This window comes from Anser cygnoides, chromosome 1, assembly GCF_040182565.1.
Source record: "Anser cygnoides isolate HZ-2024a breed goose chromosome 1, Taihu_goose_T2T_genome, whole genome shotgun sequence".
Classification (NCBI taxonomy): Eukaryota; Metazoa; Chordata; class Aves; order Anseriformes; family Anatidae; genus Anser; species Anser cygnoides.
The window spans coordinates 127,860,573-127,879,153 of NC_089873.1; the positions used below are offsets into that span (position 1 = coordinate 127,860,573).

General features: G+C 36.3%; 1 protein-coding gene across 11 annotated transcripts in view; it reads right to left on the reverse strand.

Moving 5' to 3' along the window:
* The window catches only part of CNKSR2 (connector enhancer of kinase suppressor of Ras 2), a 219,597-nt gene that overhangs the window by 87,204 nt on the left and 113,812 nt on the right, over positions 1 to 18,581 (reverse strand). For 7 of the 11 annotated variants that reach the window (XM_048066773.2, XM_048066774.2, XM_066980952.1 and 4 more), the window contains 2 exons: positions 11,449 to 11,595; positions 1,585 to 1,718 (listed from right to left, as the gene is read on the reverse strand). In XM_048066773.2, the coding sequence (XP_047922730.1) occupies positions 1,585 to 1,718; positions 11,449 to 11,595 (281 nt within the window). The remainder of the gene's footprint in view (positions 1 to 1,584; positions 1,719 to 11,448; positions 11,596 to 18,581) is intronic. The other 4 variants (XM_048066777.2, XM_066980934.1, XM_048066776.2 and 1 more) reach the window with 1 other exon arrangement.

Here is an 18,581-nt window from a genome sequence, read left to right on the forward strand (position 1 = left end):
GAATTGCTCCAAACTAGTGCATTAAACATTGTGAGTTAAGACGTATTATTAATAAGTAGTCAAAATTCGTAATGAAGATCTGAAATAACAAAAGTATTTTTGTAGCAGTAAACATGATCAGTAGCAGTACAAAAGCACTACTTTTTTTTTAGGACAGTACAGTTCCAGTTTGAAGAGTGACAGGTCTTTACTATACAACTACATTGATCGAAGAGAAATCAAAGACTGTGTTTTGGTTGGGGTTGCTTTCTGCATTTTTTTTTTTAATTTCCTCAGAAATAAAAGCAGACCAGGCAGCAGACAAAGCAAGGATGAAGAAGGAACATAAGACTCAGCTTATGGCTTCATGGAAGGCCTAAGGCATCATCTAAATCATGAAGTGGAAAGTCACCTTTTTGCCCTGGAAGGTTTTTTGTATCTCTGAAGAGCAAGAATTTATCAAAGAATCACGACTTCTCCTCCCCACTAGGCAACTTAATTTGCCATCTTCCTAATTCTTGGATAGCCCCCAGGAAAGTCTTGTCATCATCAGGTCATACATCTTATTAATTGGCTAGCAGTTACTGATATGAGAGCCTAAGAAAAAATCGGGTATCAGAACTTCAGGTACAGGAAACTTAGGTACAAGAAAGGACATGCTGCTCTTACAACTTTTTCAAGAAAGCTAACTAAAAGAAAAGCAAGAATTAATTTAAAAATACATTGACTGGACATCCTGTATATGGAAACATTAAAAATACTGATCCCTATTTTATACATCCCTAGGTCTCTGGTTGGTTACTGACATACTTACAGGGTTACTGATGTACCTATGGATGCATTTATAGGCCATAATTCTGTCAAAATTTTAGGAAAGCAACATCCATGTACATTATAAAATTATATTGAATCCTCTAAGATCGTGTGAGGGTAGGTTAATGAATCTGCAAGAAGAATCTGTTGCTTTTCTGGCTCAGCAAGCCCAGAGTCTTGGAGGGAGAGATAAGAACACCTGTTCCAGGTGACAAGTCAGAGTAGCAAACATAACTACAGGGAGCAGTGTGGCCACTGCAGAATACAGTAGGGTAACCACACTAAAATGCAAACTGCTCTAACACTAACAAATCAAATATATCTAAAAAAGAAATCAGTATGGAAGAACAAAGCAATTACTCTTATTATTGAAATTGCAAAGTTTCTTTCTTTTAGCTCAGCCTTCTTTGTTGCATGATAGTTATTAGGCAAGGCAACAGTTAGAAACTCTCTTTGTAGTTACATATTCAGGGTTTTGGATCATTTTTGCTCTTTTGAAATAGAATGACACTGTTATAGGCAATATATTATTCCGCATTTGAGAAAACAGGGTATTGAACCTGTCTTTCTAAAGGCTACTGACTGTTTTTCAGACAAGACACTGATTCAGGCTATTGTGGGTGTGATTCAGCATATCTACTGTTAACAACCAGTTTCCCTGTAAAATGAAGTATTAGCAGCCTAAGCCTGCAGGGTATGCTGATGATCAGATAGGATCGGAATGACCAGTTATTTTACAGGTATTTTTGACAATGAATAGTACCCTAAATGATTTTTTATTTTTTTTTTTACCTGGGAACATAAGGTTCTGATGGAGGAGGGGGTATGTAGAGGTCCTGGAGGGCAGAGCTGTCTCTTTTTGTAGGTGTGCTGATAGTGCTGGATGGTGTAGCGACACTGCTTGTAGGACTTCTGGGAATAAGAGGCTGGTTCAAAAGAGAGAGAGGAAAAAAAATCATTATTACTCTTAAATACTATCTACTTTTAGTCGAAAAAGCTACAAACATTCTACAGTTCAGAAAGTTGAAGAAATAGTTAACATTTCTAATATTTTGTGTGATTTTAAATTGGCTGAAAAAAAAACACAAAACAACACTTATGCTTACAACTATGAATGGACATGTATTGTGCTTATAAAATTGTCTCTGATAACATCTTTCCCTTTTTCCCCTTGCAAAGCAAAAGTATTGCCAATGCCCATAAAAACAGTAATCAGTAGAGCCACTGGTGAAATCTTTATGAGTAAATAACAAACAAAATCCAATGAATTCCTTAATTAAACTAACATTATAAAGAAAAAGTCTACTGTTTACACTAAAAGCTACATAAGTAGGCATTAAATTGAATGTCATCTTCCCCCATCTGCTCTACAGTTTAAGGAGTAACTGTAAAAGCTTCAATTTATGTCTGCAGATGATGTAAATTCAGGTACTGCATACTCAGAGTGCACGTGTTATGAGACAGAATAAACTGGAGATTATTATTTTTCTTCACTCCCCTGGGAACACTTCCTCACAAAGTAACGTTTACTCACAGGTGAATAAATTGTACCCTTCTCACAGAATGATCATGCATTCTAGCTATTATTCTCATCCCAAAATGATCCTTCATCTTAATCACATCCTTCTCTCTCCTTCAAATTAAGCATGTGTTTTTCTTCTTTAACTTAACTACCTTGGCTAGCTAAAAAATGACCAACCATTTGAAGACTTTATTAAATCACTGCAGGACTAGAAATTATAGCAAGATTTGCTAACAGTCTCTATATAGATGCAGATGCAGGAAAATGAAATGAGAAGCAAACTTAGATTGCTCTAGCGTGGTTAATAATACGTCGGTCTTATGCTCCTTGGTTTGTCTGATAGCTAAACTCAAACAGAAAACTGGCAAAACAGCAAGTAACAGTATCTCCATACACCATCTAAAATCTAGATCTAATATTCAAGAAATACTGAGTTTTGCTTTGAAAGAGTTCTTTCCTCTCTATCTTGTTAGAAGCGAACTCCTTGAAGAAAAAGGTTTGGGGAAGACATACTGTGCAACACACCTATAATTTCTGAACTAAGTAACTACTGGAGGACACATATTTCACATTGTATTTATGGCAGAGAAGCTCTGAATACTAACTAAATAGGTGTGTAGAAAGATCCTTCTGCCAGCACTATTAAAAATACTTTATGACAGTCCTGTGGGCATTCCTGTGCAAAAACAAAACAAAACAAACAAACAAAAAAAATCAACACAGTTCTCATCTTCTAGATATTAATCTTGACACTCTAGTACTATACCTACACTGCAAAAAAAAACCAAAGAGTTCAAGAGCAGGAACTTTTTAAAAAATGTTGGCCTTTCACAAGCTAGCGATGAGCCCTTCTAAATTTATGCTTCTCAAGCAAAGTCCCCACCATCGCATTACTTTCTTTCAATCTGTATTTTAAGAACACATGCCACCTAGGACACCTCAGGCATCCTTTAACCAGTTACTGCTGTATTTTAGGAACAGAGCTGTGTTAGATGTTAGTCATCTCAAACATGATAAACTGTAGGCTCAACATTTTCTTGTTAAAACTTTTCAAGTCCACCCTTACAACTACAGCTATAAACTGAAACAAATTTGTTCTTTTTGAATGTAGAAATCCATCATCTGTAAACAATGATACTGCTAAATTATTTTATTGCTCATTAGAGTTAACATTCTGTAACCAGGCCAATGAAAGACAGCCATTACTTACAGGAAGAGAGGGAGAAACACACACACACACAAAGCCAGACAGGTAAAAGACTTTACAACCACTAAAAAACAAGTAGAAGACTGAAGTCTGCAAAAGTAAAACTAAAGTTGGTAGCAAAACTGAGGGAAAAAAACCAAACAAACTCAAAGAAAACTCTTTCAGAGGAACACAATCCTTATCCTTTAAATTTTCATCTGTGACACCGTAGCCACAGATGTTCTTGAAACACGTACTAAAGCAATGCTGTGTTTTTCCTTTATGACACCTTGCATTTTTATGACAAGTGCACTTTGCAGCTTGCTGAGTGGCTTGTAGAATTAATTTTCCTTCTAAGCGAAAAGAATTTTGTGACCTAGACCATGTTTACACTTGTTAAGCCCAAGCTGTTGTTCACGGCTCATACTTGCAGGAACACTAAGAGGAATATAAGCTGGGCAGATGGATTTGCTCTTCTCCACTTTGAGGAGGAAGACAGCCCTTTACTTTACCTGAATGAATAGGCTGATAAGTAGAAACGGGGCCCTAGGGGCCACGGCAATCAAAATTTTATGTTTTCTCTCACATAAGGAAAATCGTGCCCAAGCATAACCGTGATCTGGACTTAACAGTGAGTTGTTGAGCCCACAGTAATCCTGATCAGGGGCTGAACAGCCACAGGACACAGGTAAAGAATTTCCCAGCCTGGAATACCCGGGCTTAACTATTTAAATGCTAATGAGATGAGCTTAATTTCTAGAAAATGATTTTTAAGAAGTCTGAGGATTCTACCAGTTAACTTCGTGAGTCCCTGAGAACAGACGGCCCAGCTATGGAGATTGGCTTGTCCTTCAGAGGAGTCTGCTGGGAGACTGTGGAAATCAGTGAATTTTGCATGTCTTTGAGAAATGCAAACTTTGGTTTATATTTTGGCTAGGTGAGGTGGTTAAAACAGTAGGTGCCACAGGAAGAAATGGCATTCAGTCTACTAGAGAAATACACAAGTTATCCAGTTAACACAGAACTCTGGAATTAAAAGGTTTCCCTCAAACTGTTCCCAGGTTAAATAACAGAACATTTTCAGAAGTGAGAATCACAGTGTAACTGGTAGGAGTCCAAATGACTGTGGTATCTCACAGGACTGCAATGCAGGTAATATTCCCAGCACACCGGGAGCTCCCAAAGGGAGCTGTAAAACAATCTCCTACAAGAGGAAGCACAATCCTTTGGGACTGTCCCAAAATATACTAGGATGTCTCATGTCTTTAGTATACCTGGGTCACACTGCCAGACTCAACTCTTTGGTTCATTTCTACAAAAGCAGAAAAGCTGCATAACTGGAACAAAAGTAGAAATCCAAATTTATAAATATACCACTGCTATTTTTGATAGTTATCACCGCTTCATCTGATGAATCAGCAAGTTCTTTTAAAAGAACTGCAACATGGTTAAAGCATTCAAATGAGCTCTCCTGTTACTGAGGCATGGAGAGAGCACTGCAGTAACTACCACCTTGTGCTCTAGGAGTTCAACTTTCATTTTGTAAGGAATCAAAGTCTTCAGGCTCTCCTTGTTGGAAAGAGAGCCTTCAGAATATGACCTGCAGGCAAGGTGCACCTCAAGGCATTTTGCATTGCAATTTAGAGACTTCTCAACCATTCAGTTCAAGTCAATCTGTGCTTCTGCAAGTAAATCTGATCACGTTCATCCTACAGGCCATTCGGTGGACCATATTATACCATGCAGGTACATTGAACAGAAAATTACATGGAACTCCAATTCAGGTATTCCTGATCTAGATGCCTTGGAGATCAGTGTTATCACCAAGTTAATTCTCCTCCAAGGACTAGAACTTCCTTCTGCTGCAGTCCCTTTTAGTAGGCTGTCATAGGCAATTGGGAATGCTGAAACTGCAATAAAAATAAAAAGTTTTCAGGTCCAGAGATTTAAATACTAACCCATGGGAATAGTCTGACAAAGAAAGTTTAGAAGTTACATATTAAAACTGGAATAGCCTAAAAAATATCTCACATAAAGCTCTGCATCAATGTTAACACACAATGTCAGTCACAAAATTCATGTTTCAATACATTTGGAAGTACTGTTTCTCAAATGTCATGGATGCACCATCCTCCTTCAGAATCATTAGTGTTTAGGAACCCTTTTCCAAACTGTCAGTTGACCAGACAACAGATAATTGGCTTTACTCACAGCAGCCTCAGTTTTTCCAGGACAGGGAAATCAGAAGTCCCTATAGGTACTCATTGCCAATCCTGAAGAAATTGAGATTGTGCTCCTAGTAAGTTGGCTTCCCCCTTCCCGCCAAACAATTAATGTAATTAATAATTATGTACCATCTGAAGTTTTGTTTAATGTTTTTAAAAGGTCTACGAACCTTTAAATAACTCCCTTGGCAGTTGCAATATATAGTTTGAGAAACATTACTCCAGACAAAGGCATACGATTTTTAAAAATATAAGAAAAAACAATACATGATTTTAAATGGTAATATCTTTACACAGTATTTGCATCAATAAACATATTTTACTGTTAATATATTTTCATATCGAACCAAGATTATCACAATTTATTGAACAAAATGTTTCCAGTAAAATAAACCTTTTATAGGATGAACCATGACATGAAATTATGACATACTATAACTATTTCAGACACTGTAGGAAAACCCAGTCAGAATTCATTTTAACAATGCTGCAAAAAATGCCCAGTTCTCATGTAGTTAAAAGACAAATAAGCAACTGAAGAGCCAACAAGTTAGTATTTTATTCAAATGCAATGATTTAAAAGTGCAAGGTCATCAATTCTAATAATAAATTATGAAAACAGAATATAACATTGTCTCTAGATGAATGAAGGAGGCGATATAGTCAAGTAAAGAAAAATAATAATATAAATAATAAAAGTAGCATTTTGTGTAAAACCAAGGACTCTGCTGTTATTGTTGTTGTTTTGTCTGAAAAGTTGAATGTAGCATAGTGGAGATATGATGAATATCTAATCTAAAATAGTCTATTTAAAACAAAACAAAAAAATAAAAACAAAAACTACAGATACTGAGGTCTTGGTGATTTTAACAGTAAAATTTAATCACATAAAAAACAGTACAGTGAGCTATTTTAAATATACAAAAGGTGACATTTAAATAAGCTTGGTGAAGAACATGACAGAGTATGTAGAGGGGTCAGAAGGTTTTTTCCAAGTCAAGACACAAGATGTGGCTAGCAGGTGGACTTGCCCCAAACCACACTGTTAGTAACAGCCTTTTCACTGATACCAGCAGGGCTTAGTCCAAGTTAGCTGAAGCCTGGCAACATGTTGCTCTACCATTCCTTTTCTGTACGTTAAAGGCACTGGATGAAGAGTCTTCACACTGTAGTCAAAGTCTAGTTTCTTTTTGACTAACTAACAAAGCATTTTCCAGAAGCAAAGGAGGACTTTTCAGCTAGTTTCTTGCTAACATGATGATAGTGACTTACTTAAGGTTTCATATGCTCCAAGAATCTTCTTTAGCAAAATTTCCACCCTGGTTCAAACTGCACTTCAGGGAGCTTTCGTTTGAAACCTCCCCAGAATAACATAAAATGGGAAGGAGAAACAAAACAGACAAGATAGAGTAGATTACGTTTATTTCTGTTAGGTTTTGAGCCACCAGTTTACTGCTTTGAGGACAGACAAAAATTCTAAGAGAGTTCAGAGTTCTAAGATAATTAAATCACTTCTATGTCAAGTGAGGAAAAAAGAGATTAATCATATTTGTTTTGTTCAACATGTTCGGTTACAACATTGCAATCTGAAATATCATTCTAAGCTTTCACACAATGGATCAGAGTATCAGAGGAAGTAACTGAAAGGCAAATATAGTAAGATTCCTCTTGCAGGCATAACATCTTAATATTTGTGAAACAATACCGTATTAATGAATACCTTCAACTGCAAAGGCAAGCAGAAAAATCCCTAAGGCCATAGCTGCTTAATTCAAATTTTATAAAAGCAATAACAAAAAACTCAGGCTGAAAATCCTTTGACTTCACAAATTCCAGATTGATATAATTCCAGAATGTGTTAAGGGAGAACTCTGATTATCTGCAAGAAATTGGATACTGATGGATATTAAAACAGACAAGCATCAAGTGACTGAAAACAAAACAAAACAAACAAACAAAAAAAAATCCAAAGCACTTCTTTTAATTGGGAAACAAGAGGGAGGAAAGTAGATGTTTTTCTTTCAGTACAGATTGACCTTACACCTGGAATTAATGCAATTAATTGTAAATACAAACTCATTATGTAATGGTGCATAAATATATATATAAAGTATAGCCATAGTTAGTTTTATTATTTTCCTCTACATCAAGCCATTGGATATCGGTTTCAGGACTGCTACATAGGATGCATGGGAGACATAGTTCAATGACCAGGATACCATGTAAAAATCACACACTAAATTGATTGATAGCACCTGCCAACTGCCTGAACTGGAAGACTTATCTAGCGTTATCCCAACCTACAGGTATACTTACCGTTCTTCCATGAAGCCTAGTTTTTCATGTAGCTGCAAATGCCAAACTTCATGTTTTTACATAGAATTATCAATAAAACAAGCAGAATGCATTTTATCAGTGCCTCAACACTATTCACTTTGAGCTAAAATTATTATTTTTTTAATTAAAACATCCCAATGTAAATTGCAATGTCAATGACTCTTATTTTAATAACTGAAATATTTACCTTCTGCATTTCCTGCAACAGCTATTAAAAATCCTCATTGATATCATCCATTTGCCAGCCTCCTCACATTAGGGCAAACTTCCACTTTCCCACCTCATTCATTGCAATTTGTGATACCATGTTTTTCCTTTGTTCACACCATTTGCAGAACCAAAGAAAAAAACAGCAGCCAGTTTGCAGATCCTGATTCACATTTTATTAGAACTTCATCCCTATATCTTATTCTAAAGTCTTTTGAGGCTTTTGCTCATATCTTGTAGTTTAACAGAATTATTACTGAGTCATAATATCTTCATAGCTTGTGTCTGTTGAATAATACATATATTTCAATTAACTTAGCTCTGGGATGACAGCACAGTTATAACATTCTCAGTTACTTCATGATATCCTGATATAGGAAAACATTGTATCATAATTTCCCTTACTTCCAAAGGTGATGGAAGTACTGCTTTTCCTTTACACTTTTTTCTTATTTACTATCACTTTACCGCATTCTCTCTCAGTAATTCCCATGATCCTACTACAGAAAAGCACTTTTATGTGAATTTGGAACAAAAAGATTTTCAGAACAGCCACAATGCAATTTCAATTACAGAAGTGTTTTTTTTTTATTTTTTTTTCCCCAAAAAAATGTGAAGAAAAAAAAAAGTACATTCTGTATTTTATAATGGATAAATACTGGAATATGGAAAGAAATGGAACAACTAAAAAATAAACATTATCTCTCATTTTTAATAGCTATAAAATTACACTGCACTCTGCTTTTGCTGCTTTTTATTTATCAAATGTACAGCACCATTTTCACATTTAGTCTGCATTTAAACTTTAAGACCAGTGGACTTTAACATCTGTTCACCACTGATCTGCATAAATTAACAGCAGAAATCTCCACATTATGCAGCCTCGTAAGTTTGTCTTTATGTCATCCTGGAGATTTTTTGACACTCAGTTTACTTAGGAAAACTGTTGTTTCTCGCAATTTGTGACATCACAAATTATAAGACACACATATGTGCACTGCACCCAAGTGTTGAGTGAGGTTCTGGCCTTTTCTGGATGTTATGATTGATAAAATCAGAACAATATCATCATAATAGTGGAATTATATCTCTAATGTTTAACAATATCTCTATTTGTACTCACATTAGTCTAGCATAGAAATGTATTTTCTATGCTAACAGGAAAAAAATAAGTGTTACCACTCCACCCAAACCTGTAAGATTACAGAAAACCTCCATATACTGTCAGTTTAATCTCATCTAACAGACATAATCTATATTCAAGCTAGCTGTCCACACTTGCTTTATCACCAAATGGAGAGAAATAGGCATGCATATGGTTCATTTCACCTCTACCTAAGGTCAATCAGTCTAAAATAGGTCAAGATGAATGAAATCGTAACTGTTCTGTATGACCATTGGTCAAAGGTAAAAATGACAAACCTGAACATAGATATACACACAGCAGATATCTAAAGTTATATGAATTGCATCCTTAGCATCTGTATTGAGCTAAGGATGCTGAGATGTAAATCAGAGTGAAATAGAACACGCTAAAAGACAAGTGGATTTTTGTTTCTGGAACTGAGCGTGGAGTTTCAAACATCCTCACATTTTCATCTCATGACTGCATTCGCTGTAACAGGACCACAGATATCCTCACTTTCTTACTGGACTTCATTTTAGACAGTGGAAATGGGTTTCTGCCCAATTTCTTCCCACCCTTTCCCACCCTCTTTTAAATTTATCACTTATTTGCTATAATCTGCATCAATGGCCTGTCTCAGAAACTTCTGTTGTGCATTCTCCAGTTGAATTATTCTAGTGGCAAATGATAGAGTGAAACAAAAAGGAATATTTAGGGGAATGAACCCAACTCACCAAAGGAATAAAAAACTCACCCAAAAAGGATTTAGAGTGAAAACATTTGTCCCCATTTAAAGCAATAAAGCATATATATGCATTTTTCATTTTTACTTATATTTTCACTAAAGCTATGATAAAAGCACAGCCTTCAAGTATGGACATTTATGCACTCTTATCATGCATACAGATTTGCAATTTTATGTTCAGACACTAATATGATATTTTTGGTTGAAAGTTTATGTCACATCTACTGTCAGTAATTTATATCTGAAAGACCAAGATACCTCAGTCATTTAAAAACTTACTCAGATTGAAAGACAATGAGGCATTTAACCATTATAACATAATATTAAATATAAAAATATATATAGTTGAAAGAGCTTCTTCAAGTTGTTAATACTTTTTATGAACCTGTTAATATTTTAAATGGAAAAGACCACAGCCATTAGCAGCAGCATTTCTACATCTCATTTTCCTTTTGCCTGAACTATGCAAGTATTTTCTCTCTCAAATGTACTTAATTTTAAATTAGACTTTTTATTGTGGTAATAAAAATGTACTGAAGAATGCACTCATTATGCAAAGAAAATAGAATTCTAAACATTATTCTATCTGAACTGAATAAAAAAAAAATAAAAAGTATTTTCAGTTCCATCTGTTGGTTACACGCTTTCATCAGTCTGGAGATAACTTTTATTTCCCAGAGTAATCCATCATACTGACATTTTATCCTGGAGTGAAATACGAAAGCTTTAATGAAACCATTCAAACCACTACAGGAATACTAAAATTAAAGATCCAGCTGGACATCCTGTACTATACCTTCTTATGTGCAATGGTTCAATCTCAAGTAAAACTTCAACACAGATACAACTTTATTTACATGAGCAAATATTGATTGTCACATGTTTTGTGGAATAAAATCACAGTATAAATTTTCCTATAGTGCCATGATCAAAATGAGAACTAAAGAACTTTTCCTCCTCTCTTTCTTTGAAGTTATACTGCATGGAGAGCTTAACAAGAAGTCAAACTAAAATTTGTAACTTTCTTAGGTATGCTGGCTTCCCCATGGCTAGAAAAGTTCTTTGGGGCTACTATTTTTGCTTTGCAAAACATTGTGCTGATTACTTCCTAACTTTGAAAAGTTCTACTAACAGGTTTAATTTTAGTTGAGCCTATGAGAACAAACTACAGAGAAATCATTTCAGAAACAATTTTTCAAAGCATACAAGAGTAAATCCATACGCTGCTGAGATGAAGCACAATAAAGCATCACTGAGATAATTTATAGTTAAAATGATGGTGTATGACTTATGATTAAGCTTCATTACCTGCAGAGCAAGGGGCTTCCATCTCATATTTTTCAGTAAAGCTGGTGCTGAGGTAAGCATGCTCTGAGGTCGCTTTTTCAAAGTTAAGATAACACCACTCGGATCCTCTCGTAGTGCATTCACCAAATTTTTCAACTGCCACCCCACCTGGTAACCAGTAAAATCGTTACAATAAAATTGAGGTACAGTATTCAATATGTAATGTTCCCTTTTTAAACACGATTAGTAAAATAACACAAAAGGAGTGTATATATATTTTAAAGGAGATTAACTCTAGAAATGGCAAGAATAAATTACTGCATAAAAAAAACATTGTCAACTAAAATAATTATTATAATGCATTAAGATGGATATGTATCACTTCAGGTTTTTGAATTAATAAACTATTGTTACTCCACTGTAAATACACAGTAAAACCTCAAAGTGGTTTAAAATAAGCTCTGTTACATAGACCTTAGAGACTAGAAGGTTAAAAAGCCCTGGCTCCTGCCTCTAGTGTTCAATTCAAAACTGAGCACTTTATACTCCATGGTTACTATATAAAATCCACTAACCACATGTACTCATACTACTTCTATTCCTAGCAGCTTATGCAAGCACAAAGATGCTCAAGACAATCTTCTACACTTCACACCACTATAAAAATAAAATCAGAATCACAAGGCCTTTAAAATAGCACTTCTTTCATGATGATTTCAAAACCAAAAGACAGCAAATTAATGACAGAAATACAGTCTCTCCACTACTTGAGTATTAGCCCAAAGTAAAATTTCCTAATTGAATTATAGCTTTTTGAAATATTCTAAAATTAGCAACTTGACTAATGTGGAAAGTAAGTCTTTATTTCCAAGCAGAGACTAAAACTTTCTGAATCATTCACTTTGTGTTTCTGAACAAATGTACTTAAAATATTAAAACAGTACAACTGATGAAAATGGTTTATGTCTAAATAAAGATTGAGTTTTGGCATCTTGAAATGCTTTAATATATTGTATCCCTGCATTTTCAAGTTTGGCACCTAGACTGGCAAGAAACAATCATACGTCCCTTGAAAATGTTGGCCTGTATACTTAGAAAATGATTATTTCAGTAAACTTAACAGCTTTTCTACCTTTCTCTGTCCCCCTAATTAACAAGTGTGTTTTACTGTTGTTTAAAGGATCACAGTTGCAAATATTTTCCTTCTTTCACAACTTATACAAGAAAAGCATTAAAAAGAAAATTATCAAATTGAGATGTAAAATTCTTTTTGAAAGAACTTCTAGAAGCATGAAATTGTGACGTCATTGTCAAAAGGTTACTCTATGTCATGTCCCTACATTTGAAAATAATCAAATAGGCAATATGAACAAACAAAATGCAGATGTTCCCTATTAGTAGTATGGCATTATATGAAACAAATATATATTTGTTACCTATTTTTAAACAAGGTACTCACACATAGGTTGATGCTACTTACTTTTTACCTTATTCACTGTTACACCAAAACTCACTTTGCTTAATATCACTGATTTTAATAACTGATACTCTCCATATAACCATGCCACTTTAGCCAACAACAATGCTTACATCAACAATCCTGTACACAGACATGGTTTCCACTTCACCACTCTTCCTCATCTACTGTAAAACTACCTGTCCTTTTCTACCACAGCAAACTTGATTATATCAAGGATGTACTTCTACAGCAATATTATTGTAAACAAAGAAAGAGGATGTTGACAATGCTTATCTTTACTGAATATTTTCCATCTTCCATAGAAGATTTCCAAACATGCTCGTGTTCTTATTTTCAGTCCCATGTATTAGGGATATGTCTGCTATACTTTGAATAAAATGAAATATGAACACAGTCAACTTAAGCTCCATACCCACATCCTCCTGAAGTCTCCATTCTCTTTCAACAGTATCAAAACCAAGTCTCTGTAAGTACAAGTTTTATGTCTTAATATCACAATTTTATAAAAAACATACCATGCTACTCACAATACTGCTTTCCTATTCAAAGAGACTTCCACCACTATAAGAAACAATATATTCCCCATAGTTCCATAATGTTACCTTGGGCATACATAGGTTTTCAACTGCTCTGTGCTATTGGAAAGAAGGATGTCTACAGTTCATGTAAGGTATCTCTCTATGTCTATCTATATCTATCTATATAGATATCTATCTATATCTATCTATGTCTATCTATATCTCTCTACCATACACTAATTGTCTAACGTAATAACTGAAGACAAACTTATGGGGAGGAATCTTTCTACTAAATAACACAGCATATGGAGCTTGGAGGAGAACATGATGTGACCCTGGGTACAGAGTCAGGCTGCAAGGTTCTTGCCATTTAAGTTGGTAGGATGCGACATGGAAAAGTTGTGCTTTAAAGCATCTATTTCTCACTGAAATAGGCAGAGAGATATAAATAAAATTGGTTTCTCTTGGTTACGCTAGCAGCTTTTAAATTATTTTAAGTACATGTTCATACTTTGCAGAGATAAACTGAATTGTGTATTTCAACTATGACTTACACTGTAATAAATGGAAGATTATCTAGTCTCATTATGAGAGTTAGGGGGATTAAAGAAAAAAATTGCAATGCATGTATCTGGAACTGAAAATGGTTTTCCAGAAATCTGCTTTAGAGATATGTAATCTAAATTTCTTCTGAGTATGATCTGAATTTATTCTCTTTAGCCTCTCCTTCAGGATCTTCCCCTTTCTCATTACCATCACAGTTGTCTACTTTCAACTTCTATCCATCAAGATTTTTGGCAGAGCTTTTAAAGTCTCTGCCATATCAATTGTTCCATGTACTGCAAACACAGACAGTAATAAGAAAGTTTCCTTACTGGTTTTGAAGTTCAAAAGTAAGACAACTACTTTAAAAGTCGACTTGCATTAAACCAACCCAAGCAATTAAGTTTAAATCAGTACACAATACTGGCCAGGTACCCATTTTTAAGGACCAAGAAAGTCCCTGTTGCTTGCTTTAAAATAAATTAATTTTGTTAAACCGGGTGCCATCAACCAGCTGTGATCAGGAGAGGTCTCTGTAGTGGCAAAGCCTAAACCCAGCCTTGGGTTTTGCTACACAGAGCCTGAGTATCCCCCAAGCTGCCAGCACAGCTCAGTGCTCAGTCCAGGGATGAGGGTTTTGGAGAGGAAGGAGGAGAAGGAATATGGGCTCAAGGAACAGCAAGGGAAAGTAAGCATGCAGAGATGGGGGAACTAGGAGAAGAGGGAAAGGAACGAGCACTGTGGGGGAACCTGAGAGTAGGTGACCTGGGGTGGTGGTGGGGTTGTGCTGAGCGGTTCCTTACAAGGAGATTACAGCACCTGTGCTGGAGGAGTCTGCTACCAAGATAAAGGAAGGATAAAAAGGGTAGCCCATGCCCATGCCACCAGAAGATCAATACACCTAGGTCAGAAAAACACCACCACTGGGGGAAGGTAGGAGAAGGGACACCAGCCTTCCAAAGGGAAGCTCTGGGGGAGCAAGCCTGCAGGTAGAGTATCTGCAACATCAGCATTAGGCCACCTCCAAATTTCTCATCTTGTCCCAGCACCACGTGCCCAGAGGCTCACCAGTGAGCTCCAGAGACATTTGGGGTCACCCAGGTTGCTTCAGTGGGACAAGATGGGCACACAGGAGACCTGTACCACTGCTCTCTACTCTGACACATCCTCCTCATCTCCCTTACCTCTCCCCACAACCTCCCGCTGTTTTTTCAGAATCCTAGGATATCTCCTCACCCATTACCCCTAATAATAGAAACCTTTAGCAGAAGGGTGCTGTTACAGAGGTCTGCTCCCTGAACAATTGGCTGGGAAAAGAACATGCCTTTGAACAAGATGAGAGACATATTTTAAAATACCCCAACTTTCCTTTGGCTTGCAGCAAGGATGTGGATGACAATATTACAATAGCCTGACATGGAACTTTTATTCTGAATTCCTATCCTAAGTTGCCAAGAATATTAACATTTAAATGTTAAAAAGTTACTCTTAATTACCTTTTTTTTTTTCTTTTTTTTTTCCAGGTGAATCTGTCACCCCCTTTATGACAATCTTGGAAAACTGTAGCCATCTACTCTATTTGTGCCTGACAGCCAAAAGAAAGCATGACCAAGCATTGCTTGGTTTTATTTATTTAGTAGTCACACCCATGGCAGTATTCCCAAATTCCATTGTTCACTCATGATTTCTACGAGCACTAGTATATGTTATGAGCCAGAAAAGAACTCAGTTAAATATTAACATGCAGGCATCTCAAATACAATTGGATGGACTCAAATCAAGTATTTTTAGGATGCTACAAGATGCTTTACTAAATAACCTACAGTCCAAGAAATCCAGTGCCGATTTCTCAATGAAATTACAGAGCAGCAGCAGCACTTAAAAGCAGTATACAAGTATAGTACACACCAAAACTATATCATCTAAGGGGTGGCATTATGGTCAAATGATAAATAGAACAGAGTCCATACTTTTAGAGGCATATTCGTGTTCAAAGGGTCACCAGAGTCCCATGAAAGTCAATGATGGACTTTCTGTTTCCATGAAAACTGTTTCACCCCACAATTATGGTAAAATACTAATATCTTTGGTAGAAGTACTAATATCTTTGCACTTCTGAAAGAAAAGTAATATTTTTCTGCTTAATATAAACTGTAAAGCAGTCTGCTATTTTCTTGCTAAGTAAATATGCAAAATCCACTCTAGTATTTAATTCTAAAAAGTTACTGAAACAGGGAGATAATCAAAATTATTATTCTTTCAGTGTTGCTTGTTGTAAGTGGATTGCAGCCAGAGCTCTTTGACTTATCAACCATTCAAATATTCAAGCTTTTAATCATTTTTGAGCCAATAAAAATAGAATTTCTATGAGGAAAGCATGTTCACCTTAAGAAATGGGTGTTATTTTTTAAGAAATTCCCTGTCACACATCTTGCATTTTATAAATAAAACTCTGAACATAAAAACAACAAAAAAATCACACAACAAAAACCACTGCACTTCAAATCACTGTCCATCAAACCTAGCCTGCTGTTAAGCAAGTCAGAAAAACGACAATAAACTATCTGGCATCTTGCTGTTAAATTAACAGATTGATTTTCATGAACATTGGCCAGGAGTGAGGATGGTCAGCTGGCAGCCCTGTGAAACAAATATGTTAGTAGCAAGCATCTCCTCCCCTTCTCCCAGCTGTGGATGCCTGAAAAGGTTAGAAAATAATGGAAGGCCATAGGTCTTCCACTTCCAGAAAACATGGGGTGAGGAAACCACAGAAGGCTGTTTACAGTGTGGACTACCACAGAGATGAAAGCTGTATCTGTCCGCGGTAAGAGAAGCAGGGTCAGGAGAGCAGCAGATGCCTTTCAGGGATTTATCCAGCTGCTTAGGCTAGCATAATAATGAACATCCATGCTTATGTAACAGTTTTCTCCCAGAGAGGAGGAATTCATAATATTGTGGTTGCGTTTACTGTAACAGTAATTAAGGAGCATCTCTGCTATACTATTATTCAAATATATATATATATTTTATCCATTGTTACAAAAGTTAGTTCTGTGTGTCCTTAGATTGCTGTTGATCACACCACACTGTGTCATTGTCCAAAGTCACAACAACCCAGTTTGTATATAAATTACATTAAAGAAAATCACATCTTTTACTTGAGAAGATCCTGATGTTTCATTAAAACTTTTTCTTACTATCACTAAACTATGCAATAAGTCATTGTCCTGGTTTCGGCTGGGATAGAGTTAATTTTCCTCCCATTAGCTGGTATGGTGCTGTGTTTGGGATTTAGGATGAGAATAATGTTGATAACATGCTGATGTTTTAATTGTTGCAGAGCAGCACTTACACTAAGCCAAGGAATTTTGTAGCTTCTCACACCGCCCTGCCAGCGAGGAGGCTGGGGCTGCCAGCCAAGGAGCTGGGAGGGGACAGACTCAGGACAGCTGACCCAGACTGGCCAAAGGGGTATCCCATACCATATGGCATCGTGCTGAGCAATTAATATGGGGTGCTGACTGGGAAGTGTGGGGACGTGCTGCTTGGGAATGGGATGGGAATCAGTCAGTAGGTGGTGAGCAACTGCATTGTACATCACTTGTTTTGTATACATTATTACTACTACTATTATTGTTATTCCTTCTTTTCTGTCCTAATAAACTGTCTTTATCTCAACCCACAAGCTTTTACTTTTTCTTCTTTTCCGACCAAATCCGAGAGCTAAAAAGAGAAGTCATCACCTCTCATTAAGCTGCTCTAATCACATTTCTCGTTCAGAAAACATATCTGATGCACAGCATAGCTTCTGACTAATTTTATTATCTTGATCTTTTAAAGTATTTGTTAATCTCAGCTCCACTGTAATTCAACAAACTTCACAAATGCCAGTAACATGACTATAGAGCACCACTGTAATGGAGACAAACAACCGTTTTACTCATGGGGGAACTGAAACTTGAATTATCAAGGAACACAAAAACAGTTTGGTATTGAAGCTTGGACATTATATAATAATGCTTACCTTTCAGTTCAAAATTACCTCACTGTTTTGCTTTTGAGCCATTGCTAACAGCATCCTAGAACAAAATAAATGAGGATATTTGTCGGGAAGAGCAAAGACCCCAACTTTATGAGTTTGAATATGACGTATTTTACAGATGTAAGGTCAATGACTAGGTATGATTTTTGAGGAAAAAGGGGCTCATTTCACTGTTTCAGGGTATGACTCTATAAAATGGAACAGATTTCAGCTGGCTCAGTTTTAGTGTCTCTCTGAAGTCTGAAGCACCCACCCTCACTTGGATACGTGGGCTACACCTTGGCACAATGGCCATAAGGCACCTCTCTCTTCAACCAGGAGTATGGACAACCAGCAGAGACAGATGGATACTGGCAATTTGGAGTGTTTTCATCCCGTTTTCCACCCACTTGGGTAATGTTGATCTTTGCATTATTTAACCTCAGGGGGGTAAATGTGGTCTTTGAAACATTAGAGGGGTGTCTCAAGCACCACGATGTACACAGTGACAGGTTAAAGGCCTTCCCCTTAGGTGAGGGAGCACTGTGCTGATGGGAATACATGGGTAAGAAGCCCAGTCATACAACTGGCA